This window comes from Mobula birostris, chromosome 18 (genome assembly GCF_030028105.1).
Source record: "Mobula birostris isolate sMobBir1 chromosome 18, sMobBir1.hap1, whole genome shotgun sequence".
In the NCBI taxonomy this organism is placed as follows: domain Eukaryota; kingdom Metazoa; phylum Chordata; class Chondrichthyes; order Myliobatiformes; family Myliobatidae; genus Mobula; species Mobula birostris.
In genome coordinates this window covers 58637702-58664171 of record NC_092387.1, presented here as the reverse complement: position 1 = coordinate 58664171, position 26470 = coordinate 58637702, and the positions used below count along the sequence as shown (strand labels likewise).

The following is a 26470-nucleotide window of genomic DNA, read 5'->3' as shown; positions in this document are numbered from 1 at the left end:
TTCTGTCTCTGTCTCTGGAGACAACTTATCCACTGATGTCTACTATAAGCCTACTGACTCTCACAGCTATCTGGACTATTCCTCTTCTCACCCTGTCTCTTGCAAAAACGCCGTCCCCTTCTCGCAATTCCTCCGTCTCCGCCGCGTCTGCTCTCAGACTTTTCATTCTAGGACGAGGGAGATGTCTTCCTTTTTTAAAGAAAGGGGCTTCCCTTCCTCCACTATCAACTCTGCCCTTAAACGCATCTCCCCCATTTCATGTACATCTGCTCTCACTCCATCCTCCCGCCACCCCACTGGGAATAGGGTTCCCCTGGTCCTCACCTACCACCCCACCAGCCTCCGGGTCCAACATATTATTCTCCGTAACTTCCGCCACCTCCAACGGGATCCCACCACTAAGCACATCTTTCCCTCCCCCCCCTCTCTGCATTCCGCAGGGATCGCTCCCTACACAACTCCCTTGTCCATTCGTCCCCCCCATCCCTCCCCACTGATCTCCCTCCTGGCATTTATCCGTGTAAGCGGAACAAGTGCTACACATGCCCTTACACTTCCTCCCTTACCACCATTCAGGGCCCCAAACAGTCCTTCCAGGTGAGGCAACACTTCACCAGTGAGTCGACTGGGGTGATATACTGCGTCCAGTGCTCCTGATGTGGCCTTTTATGTATTGGCGAGACCCGACGCAGACTGGGAGACCGCTTTGCTGAACATCTACGCTCTGTCCGCCAGAGAAAGCAGGATCTCCCAGTGGCCACACATTTTAATTCCACATCCCATTCCCATTCTGACATGTCTATCCACGGCCTCCTCTACTGTAAAGATGAAGCCACACTCAGGTTGGAGGAACAACACCTTATATTCCGTCTGGGTAGCCTCCAACCTGATGGCATGAACATCGACTTCTCTAACTTCCGCTAATGCCCCACCTCCCCCTCGTACCCCATCTGTTACTCATTTTTATGCACACATTCTTTCTCTCACTCTCCTTTTTCTCCCTCTGTCCCTCTGAATATACCTCTTGCCCATCCTCTGGGTCCCCCCCCTTGTCTTTCTTCCCGGACCTCCTGTCCCATGATCCTCTCGTATCCCCTTTTGCCTATCACTTGTCCAGCTCTTGGCTCTATCCCTCCCCCTCCTGTCTTCTCCTATCATTTTGGATCTCCCCCTCCCCCTCCAACTTTCAAATCCCTTACTCACTCTTCCTTCAGTTAGTCCTGACGAAGGGTCTCGGCCTGAAACGTCGACTGCACCTCTTCCTACAGATGTTGCTTGGCCTGCTGCGTTCACCAGCAACTTTGATGTGTGTTGCTGTTATCTTCTCCACTTTGTAAATGTCCATTGGTAATTTCATCCATTCATTTAAAGTTGGGCTCTCCTGTGATAACCATTTCCTGGTGAGGGTCTTTTTACCAGCCACCAGCAGTACATTAATTAAATATTTATCTCTCTTCAACCATTCTTGAGGTGTATACCCAAAATATATGGTCTTACTCTCTAAGGGTATTTCACATTTAAAGATGTCTTGTAGGGCATTATATATCCCACTCCAATAGTCTTTGATAATGGAGCATTCCCAGAAAATATGATAATGGTTTGCATTTTGATTTCCACAATTTCTCCAGCAAGCAGGGAGGTTACTATCATAATGGGATTTCTGAGAGGGTATAATAAAATATCTTAAGTTTTTCCACCCAAACTCCCTCCATTTCTGTGAACTGGTACACTTTTCATAGTGATACCTCCATATTATTGTCCATTCTTCCTCAGATATTATTATCCCTCCTTTCTTCTCCCATTTTGTTTTAATGTATGAAGTCGAATGCGTTTTAAGATTTCACAAACTCTTATACAGGCTTGAAATGATTCTACTACCGTTGTCTGAATTATATGCTTTTCTAAATAGCTCTATCAGACATGTCCTTGGCTTGGTTACATTTTAAACTGTCCTATTAACATACTGTCGCATCTGTAAATACCCGTAAAAATCTTGTTTTTCTAATAAGTGTTTCTCTTTGAGCATTTCAAAACTGAACAGTGTTCTTTCTTTCATTATATTGCAAATAACTGTTATTCCTTTAGCTGTCCAGTCCTTAAATCTAGCATTCAGTTTATTCGGCGTAAAATCCGAGTCATATGCACACCATTTAAGAATTGCTATGTCTCTCTCTAGTTTATATTCTTTTATAATAGTTTTCCATATTTTAAGAGTCCATTTCACCCACGGATTGTCAATATTATTTATGTAACTTTGTAGGCTGTTATCAGCCAAAATTGCCTGTATGGGGATGGAAAGTATCCTCTCCTCAATGTTTTTCCATTGAGCATCATATGATGGGTTGCACCAGCATATCACGGCTCTGAACTGTGCTGAAAAATAATAATCTCTAAGAGAAGGTAGGTCCCATCCCCTCTTTTCCTTGGCTAATTACAAAGTTTTGAGATGAACCCTGGGCCTTTTACCTTGCCATATATATCTTGATAGCATCTTGAATGCATTCATTGAATTGATTTTGGTTAATCTCTATTGGTAGGGTCTGAAAGAGATATAATAGTCTGGGCAGTATATTCATTTTAATAGATTCAATCCTTGAACTGAGACCAAGAAAAGGAATTAGGTTCCATCTTGTTATATCTTCCTTAATTTTTTAATATATAGGCTGATAATTGCATTCTGATAATTTTGCCGAATCTTTTGGCATAATGATGCCCAAATATTTGACGGACTCTGTTTGCCATGCCCAAGGATATCTACTTTCAATTTCTCTTGGTGGGCTATAGTTATATGAAAGTATTTGGTTTTTATCTATGTTGATCTTGAATCCTGATAATTGGCCATATTGTTCAAAGGATTGCATCAATTTAGGTAAAGGGTATGTTGGTTGCCCTAGATAGATCAAAATGTTATCCGCATAATAGGCCAATTTATGCTCTGACCCTTTAATAGTAATTCCCCTGATAATCTTCATTTTGTCTGATGTATTGAGCTAATGGTTCCAGATATAATGCGAAGAGTAGTGGTGACCATGCACAACCCTGTCTCGTGCCCCTTTCTAGGGTAAAACTATTAGATAAATATACATTGATTTTAATCCTAGCAGTGGGATTGTCGTATAGGAGCCTTTGTTTCAATACCCAGCCTTGAGTCCCTTGCAGTTCATTGTTGCTACCCACAGATATGGGGTCCATGGTAGAAAGAGTGTGGGGACTGTGTGTTGTGTGGGTGGATGGAAAACTCTTGGAGTGGCTGAAAGAAACTCCTGGAACAGCCAAGTTGGGCTCCAGATCCCAGGAGGGGGTGCGGGTCAGACAGTATGGCCCACTGAGAAGGCGGCCTGATGTTGTGGGATCTGCAGTTGGTGGAAATATTCAGCAGGTCAGGAAGCACCTGTGGAGAGAAAAAGAGAAGTAATCCAGGATCTGCAATTAGTAAATTGGATTAGTTATTGTCCCATGTATAGTGAAAATCTTTGTTTCACATGTCATCCGTACGATCACTTCATTACGACAGAGCATTGAGGTAGTATGAAGGAAAACAACAAAAGAATGTGGAATGTACTTATGTGTGGAATGGTATGCAGACAAAAGCTTTTCATCATCACCAACAGCTTTGACAGGAGGCAAAGCCCCACCTCCAAACCTTGCTGGGTGTTCAGGGGAGGATCCCTGCACCATTCACAGAGCAGTGACATTGCAGAGGTGAGTTCAAAGTTCAAAGCCAATCGGAGCTTGTGGAGTTGGGATTGTTTTCACATCTGACCCAACATCGCTGTAGTTGTATCAACCCCACGTCTGCTGTTGGTCTCAGGATGAAACACACGGCACTGAAACAGGCTCACATTTACACTGGTCCTACAATAATTCTTTCTAATTCTCCCCACATTCCTATCAACTCCCCCCAAGATTCTTCCATTCACCCACACAAGGGGCCAGCTTCCAACCTGCATGACTTTCAGATGTGGGTGGAAACTAGATCACCCATGCAGTCATGTGGTGAATGTACACAGACAGACAGACAGACAGACAGGTGGAAGCTATGTTAGTGCAGTGGTTGCTGTGACACTATGACAGCTTGGGCACCAGAGTTTGGAGTACATTTCTGGCACCTTCTGTGAACACGTGGGTCTCCTTTGAATGCTGCAGTTTCTTCCCACAGTCCAAAGACATACTGGTTAGTAGGTTAATTAGTCATTGTAAATTGTCCAGTGATTAGGCTGGAACTAAACTGGTGGGTTTCTGGTGGGCCTGTTCCACACTATATCACTAAATAAATAAATAAAATAAAGACAGATAGATGGACGCGTGCGCACACACACACACACACACACACATATTCTTAGTCACTAGAATTATGAGGCAACATCTCTACTAGCTGCCTCACTAGAACATTGGATAGTACAGCACAAGAACGGACCTTTTAGTCCACGATGTCTGTGCCGACCATGATACAAAAACTAAACTAAACTCAACTGCCCAAGTGATCAGTATCCCTCCATTCTCTGCTTGTTCTTGTGCCTTTCTAAATGCCTCTTAAACACCTGCAGCTGTCCTACACCCCCCCGCCCCCCCCCGCCGGCAGCACTCCTATAGCCCCCTTGCTCTGCTGCTGTTTCCCCGATGGCAGGTACAGTGATGGACGCTGAACTTCACCACTGAGGCACTGGCGGGAACTCTGATAGAGACTCTTACACAAACAAAGTGACATTTATGAGGCTTCAGGGAGCAGCAGCACTAATCTGTCTGTGCGGCGAGAGTGTGTGTTCTGCTCTGGGTGCAGTAAGAGGAAGACAGATGGAGCTACTGTGAGACAAGTTAGAAATATCCCTGTCCTGGGGCTCATCCTGGCTGTGACGATTGACAGCTGGTTATACAGTCTTATCTGCTGCAAGTAGCCCAGTGGGAAGTGATAGGGGATCCCCCTCTTTGAAGGACTGATTCTGTCCCACACAGAGATGTAAGAGAACCGCTTTTATCTGCATTGCCATGCCTCACTCTCCCTCCCATCTTCAACTTTCCTGGTGGCCACCCATTTCAATTTTACTTCCCATTCCTATTCCAACATGTCAGTTCACGGCCTCCTCCACTGCTTCAATGAAGTCACACTCAGGTTGGGGGAGCAACGCCTTATATTCTGGCTGTGTAGCTTCCAACCTGATGGCATTACATCGATTTTTTGAACTTTCAGTAATTGCCCCCCACCCCTCTACTTCACCATTCCCCATTCCTGTTTCCATCTCACATCTTCTCTTCTCACCTGCCCATCACCTCCCTCTGGTGCTCCTCCCCCTTCCCTTTCTTCCATGGCCTTCTGTCCTCTCCCATCAGATTCCCCCTTCTCCAGCCCTTTATCTTTTTCACCAGTCGGCTTCCCAGCTCTTTACTTCACCCCCATCCCGTCTCCCGGTTTCACCTATCACCTACTACATTGTACTTCTTCTTCCCTTCCCCCTGCCTTCTTACTCGTGACTTCTCCTCTTCCTTTCCAGTCCTGATGAGAGGTCTTGGCCCGAACCATCAACTGTTTACTCTTTTCCATAGATGCTGCCTGGTCTGCTGAGTTCCTCTGGCATTTTGTGTATGTGTTGCTTCTTACCTGTTCTACTATGTAAATCAGTTGGACTGTATTTACTTTTATATAATTGTTTTTATTTTAATTAGAGATACTGCACAGTAATAGGGCCTTCAGGCCCATGGAGCCCATACTGGTCAATTACACCTGTGTGACCAGTTAAAGTTCTCACCGATTGGAGTTGGAATCCGAAGCGTATGGAGGAATTCCAAGTGGTCACAGGGAGAAGTTACAAACTCCTTACAGACAGTGGTGGGAATTGCACCCTGAATGCTGGTGCTGTAATGTGTACACTGACCTCTACACCAGCGAGCTGCCCCATTTTATCATTGTAAGCACCCATCACAGTTCTGGTGTCATGGAGTCATAGCTCACTGTTGGCACCACAGGAGTTTATTTGGCCATGCCAGCTTGTAATAGAGCTATCGGTCACAGAGCCATCCAACACAGGAACAGGCCCTTCGGCTCACTGAACCAATCCCAACCTTCAAGCACAGCGATAGTGCGAAAGAGGAATAGTGAGGTAGTGTTCATGGATCCATGGTCAATTCAGAAATCTGATGGCAGAAGGGAAGAAACTCTTCCTAAAATGTCGAGGGAGTGTCTTCGCGCTCCTGCACTTCCTCTTTGATGGAAGTAACGAGAAGAGGACTTGTCCTGGTTGGTGATGATCCATCTTGATGGATGCTGCCTTCTTGAGGCACCGTCTTCTGAAGATGTACTTGATGGTAGAGAAGCTTGTGCTCGTCATGGAGTTAAGTCTACAACCCTCTGAAGCCTCTTATGATCCTGTCCGTTGGTGCCTTCATAACCGATGGTGGTGCAACTGGTCAGAATGCTCTCCGTGGTACATCTGTAGAAACTTACTAGGGTTTTTGGTGACATGCCAAATCTTCTCAAACTCAGAATGAAGAGGCATGCAAATATACTGTAAAGGGGATGGCAAGAGGTAAATACCAGGAATCAAAAGTTTAAATTTACTTGTGTAATACTATTTTGAGTTTTTAATGCAACTCACTAACACCGGAGGAATCCAGCATCTGTGTAGAGTCATAGACAATTGATGCTTTGATTCTTCATTGGACTGAAGGAGGGGAGATAGCCAGCATATAAAAGGTGAGAGGGAAGGGGTGGATCAAGAGGTGGCGGGTGATAGGTGGATCCAGCTGAGGGGGAAGGGTGTGATAGGCAGGTGAAGCAGGGACGAGAGTGGGAATGAAACTGGGTGGTGACATGTGGAAGCAACAAAGGGTTGAGGAAGGTGGAATCTGGTTGGATAGGACAGAAGGCCATGGACAAAAGGGAAAGAGGTGGGTTGGGAAATCAGTGCGAAGATTGTATAGGTGACAAAGAGATGGAGAGGGTAGGAAGGTGGAACAGATAGAGTGATGGGGGGCTGGTGGGATCAGAGGGGAAAATGAGAGGGTGGATGGGAAAGGTTCAGAGGGACTGGTTACTAAAAGCGAGAGAGTCTGACATTCATGTATGAGGTTGGAGCCTAACAAGGCAGAATATGAAAAACAATGCTGTTCCTCTAATTAAATTTTTAATTTATTTTCTAAAGGGAGCCAAGTAAAAATTGGGGTTAATCTACTAAAAGCAGCTGTAGCACCAGAGGTGCGAGAATGAGGAATGGACTCCTTGATAATGCTCATAATTTTAAGAAAAGGTAGTCCATACTGTGGTATAGTCTTCCCTTGTGGTGATGCCCATGCATCAGTCTGCCCTACATTAAACTAAGTCATGCGCAGGTATTCTCCATGAAGGAAATCCATCCTAACGTCCCGATTATGTGGATCCCAGATTAGCCTCCACGACCACTTGAGGGCCCACTGATAGACAACTCCATTGGAGAACTTCATACTTGATTCAAGTGGTCTCACTATAGTTTTAACAGGATGTTGGGAAAGATGGGCTGCGTGCCTTCCTCAGTCATTATTTCCCCTCCAGTCCTGTACCTCGCTTTGCTTCAGTGTTACACCACATGCAGTTGTTAGGCTAGTATGGAGTGGGATCTTGCTGTGCATAAACAGCTGCCACATTCCTCAAAGTGCCCCCTCTGTGACTGTTTTCTTTTCAATGGCTACTGTTAGGTACTGTTGGATTCTGATATTTTTGATCCAGGGTTCTTTCGGATGTCAAGAAAGAGACATAGAATTTGTTGCTTCATGGTCAATTTATTGAGTGCTGAGAGGTCAAAGGAATTGGAAACGGAGTCTAGTAGGGGGAGGGAAAGAAGGAAGATAGATGGTGGGCCAACATGCTCTGCCCTTCTTATACTATAGATAAGTGACATTCCATTCAAATTTGTAGATAAGAGTTAACCAATCAGATGGCCCCAATTCAAATAATGTGATACAAAGAAGCTTCCAGAAAGAGACAGAACTATAACCACTTGGAAACACACTGAACAATCACATGTATATAGGTGATTTAATACAGGTGTTTAAAGTTAAACTGCAAAGAAAATAACAATTATACAGTCTAATCCAACAGTGCTGTGGAATGTTCAACGGCTGTGAAAGGTAGTTTTTATTTGTAACTGTTTCATTGATGCTCTTGTTCTCATCCCCCTCCCTCCACCCCACTCCCCAGGTGTCTCGTGCAGGTTTCCCTCAGGAACAGCCGGTTTGGGATCACTCCTTCCTATTTCAGGGCCGAGACTGCGCCACCATCTTCACCGTGGGAGCAGCCCTCGTCATCGAGTACTACTGCATCTCCCCGGGTTCGTGGACATGCCTCTCAGATTCAGATTTATTTATCACATGTGCAGAGCATTCAGATCAACCCGCACAGAATACTGGAAGAACTCAGCAGGTCAGGCAGCATCTTAGGAAGGGAATAAACAGTCGACATTTCAGACCAGTAAACTTCATTACAGAGTAGGCAGCTGGACGAAAATCTTCCTCCCAGAATCAAAATGTCTAATACTAGAGGGCATACGTATAAGGTGAGAGGGATAAATTCGAAGGTGTGTGGAGCAGATTTATTTTTACAGAGTGTGTGTGGTGGGTGCCTGGAATCTTCTTGACCTTGCTTAACTTTATTCCTGAGTAACCCAGTTTATCCCCCAAGTCTGGAACCTTACAACCTGCCTCCCTCACTCATCATCCAGGGAATAATTTTACAGATTATTAGCTCATGCCTATAGGGAGACTGTGGGATTTAGGAGTGATTTTATTTGCTTTCACTTTGTACTGACTGGATGAGAAGGCAGGCACCATGAGGAGAGGCTGAACGAAGTTGGGTTGTTTTCTCTGGGGCAGAGGGGAAAACAGTTAATCAGATTATGAGTAACAGACAGACAGCTGGTATTTGTTTCCAAGGGGCAACATGTCTAATACCAGAGGGCGTGTATTTAAGGGACCATGGTGGCATAGTGGTTAGTGTGACACTATTACAGCTCGGGGCATTTCAGAGTTCAATTCCAGTGCCTGTCTGTAAGGAGTCTGTACGTCCTCCCTGTGGAATGTGTGGATTTCCCCCGGATGCTTTGGTTTCCTCCCACAGTCTAAACACGTATCAGGTAGGTTAATTGGTCGTTGTAAGTGGTTCTGTGGTTAAGTTAGGGTTAATTGGATTTGTCGGGGGTAGCGTGGCACAAAGAGCCAGAGGGGCCAACCCTGTGCTCCATCGCTAGATAAAAAATAAATGAAGCTGGGGAGGAGGGATGTTCAAAGGAGACGAATGGGGCAAGTTTTATTAAATAGGGAATCGCAGATGCCTGGATTGTGCTGCCTGGGGTGCTTGTGGAGGCAAACATGAAAGGCACGTTTAAGAAGCTCTTGGTAAGGGAACATGAATAAGACCATAAGATGTAGGAGCACAATTAGGCCATTTGGCCTATCGAGTCTGCTCCACCATTTCATCATGGCTGATCCATTTTCCCTCTCAGCCCCAATCTCCTGCCTTCTTTCCATATCCTTTATGTCCCCACTAGTCAAGAATCTATCAGCCTCTGCCTTAAGTATACCCAATGACTTGGCTTCTGGAGCTGTCTGAGTTAACGAATCCCACAGATCCACCACTCTTACGAAAGAAATTCCTCCTCATCTCTGTCCTAAATGGTCTTAGATTCTCCCACCATAGGAAACATCCTCTCTACATGCACTCTTTTGAGGCATTTAAACATTCAATGCATTTAATTGATGCATTTAAACAGTTTCAATAAGATCCCCCCCATCGCCCCATTCTTGTGCAGAGAATAGAGGGTTATGGATGTGTCCAGGCAGAAAGGAATAGTTTAGTTGGGTATTTAACTACTAGTTCACCTTGGCTCAACATAAGGGGCTTGTTCTGTGTTGTAATGTTCCATTGTTGTCCCTCATTGTGCCTTATGGTGCATTGGGCCGCATTTTTTTGCTATTTCCTTAGTATTTGTCTGTTTTTTCACGAGGCTGAGTTGTTAGCTTGGCGCTCAATCCAGCATGGATGGAAAAGCGTGCAAGGGGCCGGCCAGATTTGAAACTGGGACCATTTGCCTCGAAGTCCGGTGCTGATGCCACTACACCACTGGCTGGTAACAACGTTCCATTATCCCCGTCCAATTCCCTTACACACCATTTTCAGTGGCCACCTAACACTCAGGTTCTGGGTTCAGAATTGAACCCTGGGCTCTGGTGTTGTGATGTAGCGTTTACTCCATGTATTAATCATCTCTTATTGCCTGAGAATCTTGACCCATGTGGAATGAAAGAAGGGCAATGTTCCTCCACATCTATTGCATTGGTGGGTGGGATCTAAAGAAGAGATTTAATTTGCAAAATATTGTTCTTCTTTAACCAGCTCCACCAGAGCACATCTGCCCCATGTGAAGAGGAATCAGACACGGAATCATTTATATTATCACTAACGTATGTCGTGACATTTGTTGTTTTGTGGCAGCAGTTCAGTTCAATACATCAAATATACTATGCAATAAAATATATACATTATAAATTAGCTTAAATAAGTAGTGCAAAAAAAGAGCAAAAATAGTGAGATAGTGTTCATGGTTTCATGGACCATTCAGAAATCTGATGGCTGAGGGTAAAAAGCTGTTCCTAAAACATTGAGGCTCAGTCTCCTCTTTCTCCTCTCTGAGGTGGTGGGTGAGATTGTGCTTGGAACCTCCAAGGCAGCAAATCTTGTCCAGCGTCAGATCAGTTTTCATTCTGTGGAGAGTAAAGAGGGAATCATAAAGGAGGAGAGTGCGATAAAGAGATGGGGGTGACAGGGAGATGTTGTGTTGGTTTGGGTGAGAGGTGGAGTGGGGCACAATCCATTATTTATACTTGTTAACGTTTCAGCTGTCCTTTTGGAATATATTGGTTATAGGCATCTGTTAGTCTCATGAGGCCATGGATTTGCGCCTTGGAAAGTTTCCAGGGCACAGGCCTGGGCAAGGTTGTGTGGAAGACCAGCTACAAGTCTCCCCTCTCCTTGCCACCAATGTTGTGCAAGGGAAGAGCATTAGGACCCATACAACTTGGCACCGGTGTCGTTACAGAGCAATGTGTAGTTAAGTGCCTTGCTCAAGGACACACACACTGCCTCAGCCAAGGCTCAAACTAGCGACCTTCAAATCACTAGACTAACACCTTAACCACTTGGCCACGCGCCAACACAAATGTACTGGTTAGTTTGGTTATAACCAAATATAAAAGATGCACTTTCTGGACTGTAGTCGTCAGGTTTTTGTAAGCTGGCGGAGATCCTGTACTGAGCCATAATAGGCAGTTATAGTCTCACTGTCACATTGGAACTTAGAACGCAGAGAGGTATAGCACAAGAAAAGGCCCTCTGGCCCATGATATTCTGCCAAGCTAATTGAATAGTAATTCAAGGTCCACTAAGCTAATCCTTTCTGCCTACACAAGGTCCATATCCCCCCATTCTCTGCACATTTGTGTACCTATCCAAGAACCCCTTGGACACCTCTGTTGTATCTGCCTTCAGAACCACCCCTAGCAGTGCATTTCAGTCATTCACCACTCCCTGTGTAAGTAAAATTTACCCCACACATCGCCGGTGGAGTTACACCCTCTCAGTTTAAATTCATGCCCTCGGGTATTAGGCAGTTTGACTCTGGGAGAAAGATCTGCCTGTCTATTCTGTTCATGCTCCTCATAACGTGATAAAATTCCATCTGACCTTTCCACAGTCTCCACCGCTGCAGAGAAAACAACCCAACTTTGTCCAACCTCTCCTTATGGCACATGCCTTCTGATTCAGGAAGCACAATGTAGAAGCAAATAAAATCCTGGAGTTTCCCTGGAGCATGAACTAATAATCTGTAAAATTATTCCCCAGATGATGAGAGAGGTAGGCAGGTAGTGAGCAAGGTTCCAGAACCTGGGGCTTTAATCTGGTTTACTCAGGGATAAAGGGCAGTCAAATTCTGGGACTGTCTTTCTGAAGGTGACTAGTGGAGTTTATAATTCTTTATATTTTAGAGATACAGCTTGGTAATCGGCCCTTGGCCCAGTGAGCTCATGCTGGCAGTTGCACCCATGTGACCAATTAACCCACTAACCCATATGTCTCTGGAAAGTGGGAGGAGACCAGAGCACCCGGACGAAACCTGCCCAGTCATGGAGAGAATGTACAAGCTCCAGCAAACAGCAGTGGAAGATAATGGTACAAAAATTGGATGGGCTTTGTTTGGAGAGGGGTACTCAGTAGTATGCAGCTATGTTGTTGGTGTTTTATCTCAGTTCTGGGTTGATGTATTGAATGGTGGGTTGGGCTTGAGGGCCTGAGTGACCGGTTGCTACAGACTGAGGGGGTGAATAACGCAGCTTCCTGCTCCTTTTTCATCACCAGTGATGAACACTGTAAGCTGGTTCAACCGGAGTCCCGTGGGGTTCTCGGGTGTGCCTCTGGGCCAGGACGTCTACCACAGGCTGATGACGGAGAACGGAGGCTGTGGGCTGAGGGTGGATGGCCTTCCCGTGCAGGTAAGCCTCTTTACAGTTTAAAGGATTAGTTCTGTTTGTCACCTGTACATCAAAACGTCCGGCAGCCAGTGGTGTCGTGGCATCAGCACCGGACTTTGAGGCGAATTGTCCCAAGTTTGAATCTGGCCAGCTCCTTGTGCGCTTTCCATCCATGCTGGGTTGAGTGACAGGCTAGTGACTCGGCCTCATAAAAAGACAGTCAAAGGGTACGGAAGCAGCAAAAAAATGATGCCCAATACGCCACAGGGCATGAAAAGGAACAACAACACCAACAGCAAGATGTAACCTGAAATGTGTTGTGGGTATCAAATCAAATCTGCGAGGATCATGCTGGGGGCAGCCTGCAAGTGTCACCACACTTCTGGTGCCAATGTAGCATGCCCACAACTCACCAGTCCTAACCATATGTTAGGCACCCACTGGGGACCCACGTGGTCACTGGGAATCGAATCCTGATATTATAGCCAGTGCTAAAGAGCATTATGCTAATCGCTACACAACCCTACGGAACCGTACTGCAGCTTGGTCCTGTCTTGCTTGAATATGATTCCCTTATGTGCCGTGACCATCCAGCTCAGTGATGACATGTTATATAATTGTTGGGCAATACAGCTTGGATACAGGTCTTTCAGCCCAACCAGTTCTTGGTGACCACAGTGCTCACCCAGCAGGTCCCAGTTTCCTACGTTCATCCAATATCCCTCCAAGCCTTACCCCTTCCTGTACCCATCCAAATGCTTCTTAAATGATAAGATTGTACTGTACCTGTCTCAACCTGTTCCTCTGCTTCCACATACTCACCACCTGTCATTAGCCCCTCAGCTCCCTTCCCACCTCACCCTAACCCTACACCCTGTAGTTTTGCATTCCACTACCATGAGGAAAAGATTGTTGCCATCCTCCTTATCTATGCCTCTCAGAATTTTACACATCTATGTGGCCCAAGTAAGAAAGACCTAACCTGGCCTACCTCTCCCTATAAATCAGGTCATCTAGTCCTGGCAAAATCCTCATCGATCTCCTTTCTTTCCAGTTTAACCACATCTTTCCCATAACAGGTTGACTAAAACTATACATAGTACTCCATGTGGCCTTGCCAACGACTTGTAAAACTGCAGCATAATGTCCCAAATCCCATTGTCAATGCCCTGACTGATGAAAACCAGCGTGCTTAATGCGCTTTTCACCACCCTGTCTACATGTGATGCTTTCAATAAATTACAGACATAGTACCCTAGGCTACTCTGTTCCATTGCACTCCTGAGTGCCCTATCATTCATTGTATATTTTCAGTTCAGATCATATTTTTAATTCATCATATTCTTTAAACAAACAAACTTTCCACTTGACTAAGACTCTCTGTTCCATTCCCTAGTGCCTTACCATTCATAGTATAAGGTCTATGAATAGGGAGGGGTTGGGGTTTGTTGGATGCCCCTCAACCCATCCGTCCCGTTCCAAATCCTTTGGGGAGTGAAGAATTAGGAATAAAGAGTTCCTTGAGCCGCTGATCTGAAACCTGGCTGCTTAAGGAAGGTAGAAGGCTGCTTGGTACAGAATGCCTATTGGTAATGTCAAGGTGGGAGAGAAAATGTTGATATTTAGATGTCACACTGGTACACAGCCTGCTCTCTTCATCCGGCATTCCAGTCAATGAGAAGAATTCATATAGAGAAATTCACATGGAATATGGTACAGAAAGCAATCAGCCCACCCATTCCATTATGATGTCTCGGCTCCACCAGAGCCTCCTCTCGTCTTTCCTTCTCTAATGCTGCCAGTGTAGTTCTCCACTCCCCCCTCTCTCATTTGCTTGCTCCATCCGCACTTCCATTCACCCATCTGGAGTTCCACATTTGTACGTAGGTTTGGACTATACCAGCTACGATGAGAAGTTGGACAAACTTGGATGGTTTTCTCTGGAGAGTTTGAGGCTGGGTGGGGGGGGGGGTGACCTATTAAATTACATAAAATTATGAGAGAATAGATAGTTTTTTTTCTCCTCAAGGTGGAAATGTCAAACACTAGAGGGGGCAGGTTTAAGGTGACAGTGGGAAGTTTAAAAGAAATTTGCAGGAAAAGACTTTTTAGATAGGCAGTGGTACACTCCTGGTATGGGCTGCATGGGCAACTCCTGGTTTGTGCTGCCAGAGGAAGGTAGTGGAAGCAGGTACAACAGTGACATTTGGGATGGATTTAGACGGATGCATGAGAAGCAGGGAAGTGAGGTATATTGACCATGTCCAGGATTAGTTTACAGTAAATTAGTCAGCACAGACATGGTGGGTTGAGGGGCCTGCTTCTGTGTTGTATTGTTCTATGTTTAAAGAAATTTCTTGTGAATTCCTGTTTAGGGGCCAGCTATTGCAGATGCCCTCTTGTTCTGCTCTTCCATAGTATAAACACTATCTTAGTGCGTCATGTCAAAGCCTTTCATCACTTGAAAAATCTTTCCTAAAGAGCAAAGAGAGTTCTAAGTTGTCCTGAACTACTCTGCCAAGGAATATAACCAGCCATTCAACCAGGTGTGCACCAGACACAGGTGAGTCTCCGTACCTGAGGCAGACAGATATCTCTGTCAGTAACATTCCCCTCCTGTTCACAGCACACCTTGGGACATACTGTATCTCCTTGGCCAGGGAATTTTCTGGAAGACTTGGACCACATTCCTCTCTCCACTAACGCAGAATAACTTGTCAGTGCAGTTCATGCAACACAGTCAAAACTCTGAAGTGGTTTCAGAGAAAAGCTTTCGAGAAGTAAATCCTTCCTTGCTACTACCTGAAGAGCAATGCTTCCTACAATCAAGGGTCATATTGGGAAAGTACAGAACTTTAGGATTTTCCTTGAAGCTTCCATCCCAATTCCACCAGAGCTATCCATCGCCTTTGTTACTACATACCTGCTGTCTTGCTGGGACACTTACTTCACAGTCCAGGTAATCATTGTATATTTGCTGACTCTCCACAGGGAACCAACCTGAGGACAACGTCCAGCACCACCCCAACCGTGGGGCTTGTCCTCCGCCTCATTGGCTCTGAGGTAAGATAGAACAGATGTTTGGTTGTATGAACAGATGGTTGAGTTTGGTTCCATCTCCATCTGCTTTCACTTCATGACTAACAGGTGTGCCTTTAGAGCAGGGTTTTCCAACTGGGGGTCCAAGACCCCTTGCTTAATGGTATTGGGCCATGGCATAAAAAAGGTTGGGAATCATTGATTTAGATGCTCAGACCCTAAGGTCTGGGATCCCATTTTGCCTGTCTCTTATCCTTTAAAAGTCCCTTAAAAATCACCTCCAATTCTTCCTGTTAGCTGGCAGCCAAATTCTTTCCGACATTTTTGTGAAGTGCCTGAGGATATTTTCACTGTGCTGAAAATGTGACATAAATACAGATAGCTGCTGCTGAAAGCTTATCTCACAACCTCTTCTTCTTTAACGCAAAACATAGAGCAGAGCAGCACAGCACAGGCCCTTTGGCCCATGATGTTCAGAATCAGAATCAGGTTTATTATCACCGGCATATGTCGTGAAATTTGTTAACTTCCCATTACTTTAAACGACTTTAAGGTGAATCTGACTTTACCCTCCAACATTGTCAATAACCTTCCATTTTTCTTTCATCCATGTGCCTATCTAAAAATCTTTTGAGTGTCCCTAATGTATCAGCCTTTACCATCACTTCAGTACTTATCCCTCTCTGTGTACAAAACCTACCTTTGACATTTCCCCTAAACAGTGCAGTGCAAGATATAAACATTACTATAAATTACAATTAAAAATAAATAAATCAGTAAGTGCAAAAGAGGACGGGGTTCATGGACTGTTTAGAAATCTGATGGCAGAAGTTGAGTATGGGTCAGTCTGAACACTGCCTGCTACACAGCCCATTACACAGAGCAAGCACGACAATGGAGTAGCATTTTCGCTGTCATGTTGGTAATATACACACTAGGCAACCTACAGCGTGGGAGTGATGAAGTGGGCCCACCGAGACGAAAACATGTGCAATTGAAAACCCACGCTCAAAAGAGAGAGAGCCCGCCACATGTATGAGACCCAATCAATTGACTGCACAATTGAATAGCTACATGCATACTTGTCATGTTCTTGCAATCAATCTGATCTGACAGTACACCCATAACCCTCCAATGCTAGGCTACAGAGGATATCAACAGCTGGTGACTTGGGCAGATGCATGGCAGATGAAGTTTAAGTTTGATTGCAATTTTAGTAGTTTTACTTCAGACTGCACTACATTCTGTGCCCCAGGCTGCAGTTTTGTGCTCATCATTGTATTTATTGATCTACTATATTATTACCATGAACGCCATTTACTCAGTGAGCTTCAAGGAGTCACATTGCATACTGGTGTATAAGGCAGTGAACTAACAAAGTAATCTAATGAGGTGATGTGTTTTGGAAGGAAGAACAAGAAGTGCAATGTATGCTCAGTGGCCTCTTTATAACATACTGTACTTTCTGTACCTAATAAAGTGGCCACTGAGTATATGATTGTGGTCTTCTACTGCTGTAGCCCATCCACTTCAAAGCACATTGAAGTGTTGTGCATTTAGAGATGCTCTTCTGCACACCACCGTTGTAATATGTGGTTGTTTGAGTTACCGTTGTGTTTTTGTCAGCTTGAGCCAGTATGGCCGTTCTCCTCTGACCTCTCTCAGTGAATTCCACAGCCCTCAGAATTACTGCTCACTGGATGTTTTTGATCCTTGTACCATTCTCTGTAAACTTGAGTGACTATTACAGGAGGTACCTAATAAAGTGGCCGCTGAGTGTATCTTGAAGGCCCGTAGAATGATTGTTATTGGCAGATAGGGTGGTTTGAGTTTCTCAGAAACTGCTGATCTCCTGGGACCTTCATGCACAACAGTTCCTAGAGTTTACCAAGAATGGTGTGTTAAACAGAAAATACCCAGTGAGTGGCGTGTCTTTGTATGAAAATGCCCTTGTTGATCAGAGAGATCAGAGGACAATGGCCAGATTGGTTCAAGCTGACAGGAAGGTGACGGTAACTCAAATTACTGTACCACACATTACTTGAGTAGTGTGCAGAAGAGCATCTCTGAACCCACAACACATCAAACCTGGATGAGAATGGGCTACAGCAACAGAAGACACGAACATATATTCTGTGGCCACTTTATTAGGTACAGGAGGTAGCTAATAAATAAAGCACTGAGTGTGTCTCGAAGGACATCCATGAATCCCATGGCTTCTATGATAAGCCAGTATCATTCTCACTGTTATTAATTTTAGCTCTATGTTCCAGATTGATCGAACCAAATGAACTTAAATTCACTAGTTACGATGGTGAGGTTTGAATCCGAGTGTACATGTTATTATTCAAGGTTTTTGGATTGCTGGTCCATTAACAGAGGCACTCTGTCACTGTATCCCATTTCCCATTTGTCATGTTGACCTACATTAAGTGGAAGAATGAAAGGCTGACCATGTTGGAGGGAAATCTGTGGTGATGAATTAACATTGTGATGGGAAATGAGGAGAGATAACAATAATTTCAATTTACTTAGCACATTGAGCGAAACAAAATCATCCCTAGGTACATCACAGAGACATCATCAATCAGAAAATGTTCACATTAAAGATGGGGCAAAGTCTGGGCCGTTGATGCATATCTTACAGGAGAGAGGTATAGGAAGAGTGTCCAGGGCCTTGATAGCTGAAGGCACGGCTGCCAACAGTGCAGCAATTAAATTCGGAGGCAATCAGGATGCAGTGTTGGAAGTGGACAGTGATCTCGGAGGATTATAGAACAGGAAGAGGTCAGGGAGGTCAGGAGTGAGTGAGGATGTGGAGAGATTTGAAAACAAGGATGAGAATTTTAAAATGAAGCCTTCGGAACAACAAGAGAAACCAATAGTCAATAGTGGAATATCTTAATAACACTTATTGGACACTACATGCTTTGAAATTACACTGCAGAGGGGAGCATTGAAGAGATTATCAGAAATCCCTTCTTCTTCCTTATTGTGAGTCGTCTGTCAGCATCATTGCTAAGAAAACAGTTTTATATTAACTATCTGATGTGTTAGCAGGACTTGCACTTCATTTTCTAATAAGAAGCTCCATTCTTTTGCTGAACTCCTTTTCATTTTAGGGTGCCCTTGTGGTAAAATACTAAGCATTGATATGAGTCAGGCTAAAGCATAATGATATGGAGATTTTATTGATATTCTGGAGGCGCCTTGGGGATTGGTTGCTGAGGAGCCCACATTGGTGGTACTTACGAGTAATTGCCCATGGGTCGAATCGAGAGACTGTGTGTGTGATACATTATTCACAAGGGCCTAACTTAGCCTTGAATTAATTCGTTTTATTACTGTTGCTTGCCAAACTAAATTAACAGCTTCAGCCAAGCACTAAACTAGTGAGGTATTTATTTTTGGATGATTGTAGTGGTGCTGTTTTATAGGACAGTAATTTGTATCTTTTATGATCAGGTTCATGCGTGTAATTTAATATATGCAATGGCCACTATTTCAAAATTCCTTATTAAATTCTGAGCTAATCAACACAGCTGTCCCCAGCAGGTTTTGCATAACATTAGGACATCTTGCATGTTACCAGCCCCATTCCTTCAGACAGAAGGTCTACGGAATAGCAGTTTAAAAGACATCCAAAGAGGTAATAATAGACTCATATCGGACAATGCCTTATAACATTGTAAAAAAAAATCTTCAAAGGCTTCATAAAATGGATTATTGTGTTTCTTGCCTGCAAGACTCCACAAAGAGCAAAAATGGGAAAAGACAGCTTTGTAGAACATATAATACTATAGAAGGCCATTCTGTCCACTGAATCCTTTGAGCATCAATCCATTTGGTCCCATTCCCAATTATTTTCCTCTGATCTTTACAACAACTTCTTGCCTTCACGCATTTATTTGGTTTCCTAATGAGTCCACCTCCATTCCAAAACCTAGCCCAGTATTACGTGGCAATCATGGCAGTGGTTTCAGAAGGCCGCTTACTGCCATCGTTCTCCCGGGTGGTACGGGATGAATAATAATAATGGGGCAGCATGGTTAGCACAAGCTTTACAGCACCAGTGATCAGGGTTCAATTCTGCCCGATGTGCTCTGTGAGCTGCCCGATCAGCTTTGAGGTTCCTTGTATATATTCATAAAGAACTTTAAAGGTTCAGAGGTTCGTTTAATATCAGAGTATGTATACAGTATACAACCTGAAATTTGTACTCTTTACACTCTTGCTTCTGATTTTCCTGCACCAGGATGAGACACTGAAGTGACGGATTAAAACATCCCAGAACTCTTTGTCTCCTAATAAATTGTCGTGGAACTTGTTGCAGAATAAAATACCAGTTCTGGTGGGGAAGGGGAGTTTGGATCATTATGTTTTATAACTTCAAAACAGAAGACACAGGAGTGCGAAAATGTGGGTCTAACTTTGAGTTTACTTTTAGCGAAGTGTGCACGTATCATGTGGTAGCGTGATGACGTATGCAATTCACGTATGTATACATATAACCTATAATGAATTACACTGGACAACAAAAATTTTGCTTCCTGGATACCTTTGGGTGTATCTTGCGGATTTTGGGCTGCTGATCATGAAACTCACCATGAAATTTCCTTATGACGTACCATTTTTTTGAAATTGCCTATATTTGTTATTTCAATTCACAATTCAAGCCAGAATAATTGATGCCAAGATTAAGGAAGGCATAATAGTTGGTCCACAACTCAAACAGGTCATCAGTGGCAGGGGATTTGAAGAATATGTAGTGGGACTGAGAAAATCGCATGGAAGGCATTTAAGGATGTTGAAAATTTTCTTAGGAACTACAGAGCACCAAACTACAATGCAGCTGATTGAAAACATGCTTCAAGCACACAAAACCAAACCATGAAGTGCAACATGTCCCCAAAGATTCATTTTCTGCATCCTCATTTAGACTTCTTCCTTGCAAATCTTGGCACTGTCAGTGATGAGATGGTGAAAGGATAATGCAGTCATGGAGAAATGGTATCAAGACAACTGGAATCGATCAGTACTGGCTGATTATTGTTGGACACTTAAGTGAGAAGCTCCAGACACTGAGTACAAATGAAAATCATCAACAAAACATTTTTAGCTTAGTTGACTTATTGCAAACCTCCAATGTTGTTATGCAATTAAATGCATTATATTCAAAAGAGGTTAATTTCTTGTTTCTCCAAATTTCTTTGTTCTGCTGAAGGATCTTGTCCGAAACATTGACTGTAGTCTTCTCCATAGATGCAGCCTGGCCTGCTGAGTTCCTTCAGCATTTTGTGTGTGTTGCTTGGATTTCCAGCATCTGCAGATTTTCTCTTGTTTGTGAATGGATGATCACTGTTTTCATTTTATGTGGGGCTGTTGGCAATAGAGGTGACAAGCTCTTGGGGAGGGCGAGTCCTGGGCCATCCAGCCTCTCCTTCCTCCTGACGAAGGATCTCGGCCCGAAACGTCGACTGCACCTCTTCCTACAGATGCTGCCTGGCCTGCTGCGTTCACCAACAACTTTGATGTGTGTTGCTTGAATTTCCAGCATCTGCAGAATTCCTGTTGTTTGTCTCCTTCCTCCTTCCCAGTTTTGTACATGGCAGGAAGAAACACTATCTTTTTCCTGAGCTGCTGGGGCTCTCATGAGGTGTATCAGGTGGGAAATCAGATCCAAGGACATTGAATAACAAAAGGTTAAAGCTCAGGGTCTGAGCCTGATGGAAGTTCACTAATAACAGTGTCGTCTGTTCCAGGCCATATTTCAAAGCAGCTCCCAGGGGGGTGATCTGAGGTGATAATAGTTAAGGACCCTTCCACATTTATCATTCTGAGCCTTGAAATGTGAAGTGAGGAGATGGGGAGAGTTGAGAAGGGGACATTGATACAGAAGCCCTATTACTGCGAAGCCACCTCCCACTGGCATTCAGTGCAAAATTTCTGCAGGTTGGAAAACTTCTGATTTAAGAAAAAAAATGATGCACAACGTACTTCCTTTCAGATGAACTGTAAGTGAAGGTGGCTGTGTGCTCAGATTTGTATTCTGCTGTTGGTTATGTTGAAAGCATGGGGTTTGACAGGGCAGTATGGTTTATGGAAGGATTTACTGTAAATCTGTCAGTGTTTACAGGGCTTGTACGGTTATTGGGTAATTGTGTTTCCATACTCATATCCTCACTATTCTGGATGATTATACTTTTCTCTGACAACACTTTTTGCTGTCTCAGTAAAGCAGCCAGTATAATCAAAGACCCCACCCACCTTGAATATACTCTCCTCTCCTCTCTTACATTGGGCAAAAGCTGCAACAGCCTAAAAGTGTGTTTCACCAGCCTCAGGCTGCACTTGGAGCATCGTGAGCAGTTTTGGGCTCCTTATCTAAGAAAGGATGTGCATTGGAGAGGGTCCAGAAGGGATTCACAAGAATGATCCCAGGAATACAGTATGAGGAGCATTTGATGACTCTATCCCTATACTCACTGAAGTTTAGAAGAATGAGTAGAATCTCATTGAAACCTATGGAATATTGAAAGGCCTAGATAGAGTATATATGGAGAGGATATTTCCTATAGTGGAGAGTCTAGGATCAGAGGGCACCACCTCAGAATAGGATGTTTATTTAGAACAAAGATGAGGAAAAAATTCTTTAGCCAAAGATGGTGAAACTGTGTGATTCATTGCCACAGATGTGGAGGCCACATCATTGGGTATATTTAAAGTAGAGGTTTATAGGTTCTTGATTAGTAAGAACATCAAAAGTTATGGAGAAAAGGCAGGAGAATGTATCTGAGAAGGATAATAAATTGAGGAGCAGACTCAATGGGCCAAATGGCCTAATTTTGCTCCTATGTCTTATGGTCTTACAGCTCAAGGACAGCTACTATATCCTACTGTTATAAGGCTATTAAATAGTTATCCAGTATGACAAGTTGGACTGTTCATTTCACAGTCTACCTCATTATGACCTTGCACTTCATTGTCTGACTGCGCTCAAAAGTTCAAAGTAAATTTATTGTCAAAGGATGTATATGTCACCAAATACTCCCCAGGGATTCATATTCTTGCAAACATTTATGATAGAACAAAGAAATACGATAGAATCCATGAAACACTGTACACAAAGGCTGACAGCCAACAAACTATTTAAAGCAAAATATTTAACCCTCTGTGAATCACTTAAACCGGTCTTTGTCATATGGGAACTTACTGTAGAAGAATGGCTTCACAATTCTTGCTCCTCAATAGTGACTGAATTTCCTAATACTCTATCAGCTCCACAGTGTTTTGGGTCTGTGGAGAGATCAGATGTTCTTACAAGAAATCTGGAGCTGAATAGCTAAAATGACATCCCTTTCATTCTCTCCTGGAACTTAGTTCACGTGTTCTTTCCGTAGCGCAGAACGTATTTGGAAGTTGTGGCATTTAATCACTAATTCTTAATCAGCCCCTTCTATCCCTTTCAAACTTAATAATTAGTCACTTTTTATGGAATTTTATTATAACAAAAAAGTAAAACATTTAATTCTTCTTATACAGTATAATTCTATTAGACAACATTGCATTACAAGGATTGCAGCATCTCAGAAAGGCTGCTTATCACCATACTTTTATGGTTTGTTCAGTAAATGCCAACTTTGCCAGTGATCTCAAGAATGAAAGAAACTTGAAGGACCCATGTTTATTTAGTAGCTTCCCCATTCCCTTCATCACATTCCAAAAGATTAACCCTCAGTGAAAGGCAGCAAACGATTTATGTACAGTTAAATTCCGCACATTTACTAAGAAGAGTTTATTGAGGGATAAACTTTGGCCAGGAACTGGCGATCATTTCCCGTACAGGTTGTTTTCAACTTACAAGCACTTTACTGTCTGGAAGTTTTGGATCACAGGAACTGTCCACTAATGATAAGATCATAAGACATAGGAGCAGAATTAGGCCATACTATCATGGCTGATTTATTGTCCCTCTCAACCCCATTCTCCTACCTTCCTACTTTTGATGCCCTTACTAATCAAGAACCTATCAACCTCTGCTTTAAATATACCCAATGACTTGGCATCCGTAGCTGTCTGTGGCAATGAATTCCACAGATTCACCACCCTCTGGTTAAAGAAATGCCTTCTCATCTCTGTTCTAAATGAATGTTCCTCAATTCTGAGACCCTCCAACTATAGAAAACAACATCTCCACATCCACTCTATCTAGGCCTTTCAATAGGTTTCAGTGAGTTCGCCGTCATTCTTCTAAACTTCCAGTACAGGCCCAGTCTCATCAAACATTCCTGATATGTTATCCCTTAATCATCATCCTCAGAGTAGGAGAATTGTCCATAATCCAGAATTTCCATTGTGGCAGAAATGCTGTTGACTAAAATCACAAAAGTTGCACTGGTAGGTTAATTAAGTACAAATTAGTACCAATCTTAATTAATTTCAGATCTCAGATCTTAGTTAGAATTAGTTCATTAGTTATAGATCTGCACTCTAGATTCAAAACACGTCAGGCCATAGTAGTGGCTAAACCACAGAATGCTGGTCTAGAGAGTTAGAACCTGTATATTCAATCTTTTATTGTAACATTATTGAGTGTTCGATTTTCAAATCTTTTTTTTCACCATAAGGAATAGAATATCACTCCACACTGGTGTCAGCCTGAAAAATGGAATGTCTATTCTTTTCCGGAGATGCTGCCTAACCTACTGAGTTACTCCAGCATTTTGTGTGCAGTAATCTGGATTTCCAGCATCTGCAGAATTACTTGTGTTCATAGTGTATTACCCTCTGCCCTTTGGATCACACAGTGCCACAATAATTTATTTTGCCCGGCCATTTCAATTTACAAAACTTTGCCTAATGAAGAGTTTTGTTGGAAAGTACCCCTTTGATAAATGGAGGAACGTTGCCAGTGCCAGGGGATCTTTTACATCTGCCGAGAATGCCTCTTAGGGCAACATTTCCCATGCAAATAAGTCAAATACTTGCTTACCGTTTCCTTCCGTAAAATGTTACTATCATTCTGCATTCTTGTAATGCTGTATTTTGAATTTTGTTTTCTTTTTACGATCTTGATGTGCTTATGAATGGGACGAACTGTCCGGATGCCAAGCTTTTCACTGTTGGTCGGTACATGTGACAGCAGTAAGCCAGATATCAATTACCAATGCTAATGCAATGCTTGTAGTTATGATAAACAGTGCAGCTAACGTTCCATGGCGGGGCACGTCAGTGAGCAACTTAAGGTTATAAGGTCTGTGCAGTTGGTTAAACGTATAATGAGCTGGATACATCGAGGCAGAGGGAAAATTAATGTCTTTGTTGAGCAGAATGTGTCAGCCTTCCCTGCACATGTTCCCACAGGAGTATTTTTGGACATGAGCTAATTGAATAAGAGTGATTGAGGAAGCTTGGCAGCACATGTTGTATCATAGTCCGGGCCAGAGCCAGCAGATAAACCATTGCAGGGCGACATGCTTGTAGCACTTGGAGAGCAGCTGCATTAGTTATATGTGTAATCAGAGGCTGCTGATGAACTGTTGCATTTTACATGATCTGGGGTCCTGGGGGCTTGGTCTCAGTTGAAACACACCCAGCACCAATGTAGGGAAGCACTTGTCCTCTACTGATTGTAGAGACTTGGATAGCACAGAGGATCTGCTGGCTGCATTACAAAGGAGCGGATGAAGGTCGGTGGCTCCTTCTTCTCCCTTTCTTTCCAGTCCTGATAAAGGGTCTTGGTCCAAAATGCCAACTGTTCATTCTCCTTCATAGATGCTGCCTGACCTGCTGAGTTCCTCTAACATTTTGTGTGTGTTGGGCACAGGTTTAAATCCAGAGGTGAGAGATTTAAAAAGGGTGTCAGCGCAGCTTCTTCAAACAAAGGGTGATATTTCCTTGGAATAAACTGGTAGAAATTGTTATGTCTTCTAACTTCAGAACATTAAACTAATTCAAAGGAAGACATGGGAGACCGGAAATGTGGGTCTAACGTTGTGTTTACTTTAGGCAAGGTGCGCATATGTCACGTGGGAGCATAATGACGTATGCAGTTTATATTTTGTACATATAACCTGTAATGAATTATTTAAATGAACAAGAATGCATAATCAATCTACATAGACCATAAGACCATAAGGCATAGGAGCAGAATTAGGCCATCTGGCCCATCGAGTCTGCTCCGCCATTCAATCATGGCTGATCTTTTTTTCTTCTCCTCCTCAACCCCAGTTCCAGGCCTTCTTGTGTATATTACTTAGATTTTAGATTATGAAGATACGTAGTCCCCTTTTATTGTCATTTAGTAATGCATGCATTGAGAAATGATACATTATTTCCTCCGGTGTGATATCACAAAACACAGGACAAACCAGGACTGAAAAACTGACAAAACCACATAATTATACATATAGTTACAACAGTGCACAATACCATAACTTGATGAAGAAAGTCCATGAGCACAGTAAAGTTCAAAGTTTCTGAAATGTCCCACATCTCACGTGGACGGGAGAGGGAAGAAAAACTCTCCCTGCCATGCTGACCACAATCCGACTCTGAGTCATCCGAAAACTTCGAGCTCTGCTCAGCTCTCCGACACCGAGTACTGAGCACCATCTCTGTCCGAGCGATTCGACCTCTTTCTCGGTCGCCAAAAGCAGTATATTGAGTAATATACACAAGATTACTCAAATATTACTGAAATATTAAATACACAACAGAAATAGTACCTGAGGCAGGCACGTTAGCACTGTTTAAGAGCCATGTTGGTGAATACATGGATAGGAGTTGTTTAGAGGGCTGTGGGCCAAATGTAGGCAGATTGGACTAGCTTGTTGGGCTATACGTACCATGAATGAGTTGGCAGGGCTGGGAGACTCTGTACTGTAAGTCTCTGTGACTCTATGACTTTGAAGTTTAACTTGAGAAAAAGTGCTGCTTTGCC

At 43.4% G+C, this 26470-nt stretch overlaps 1 protein-coding gene and 1 long non-coding RNA gene across 2 annotated transcripts in view; one reads left to right on the top strand and one right to left on the bottom strand.

Annotated features, from left to right (window-relative positions):
* The window catches only part of ccdc33 (coiled-coil domain containing 33), a 364562-nt gene that overhangs the window by 190302 nt on the left and 147790 nt on the right, over positions 1 to 26470 (top strand). The window contains exons 10-12 of the mRNA XM_072282761.1: positions 8168 to 8297; positions 12377 to 12510; positions 15481 to 15552. Coding sequence (XP_072138862.1) covers positions 8168 to 8297; positions 12377 to 12510; positions 15481 to 15552 — 336 coding nt within the window. The remainder of the gene's footprint in view (positions 1 to 8167; positions 8298 to 12376; positions 12511 to 15480; positions 15553 to 26470) is intronic.
* LOC140212149 (uncharacterized) lies at positions 7763 to 24778 on the bottom strand. The gene is made up of 3 exons (XR_011889653.1): positions 24521 to 24778; positions 15437 to 15547; positions 7763 to 10725 (listed from the first exon to the last, which is right to left on the bottom strand). It is a non-coding gene; the product is annotated as an uncharacterized lncRNA (long non-coding RNA).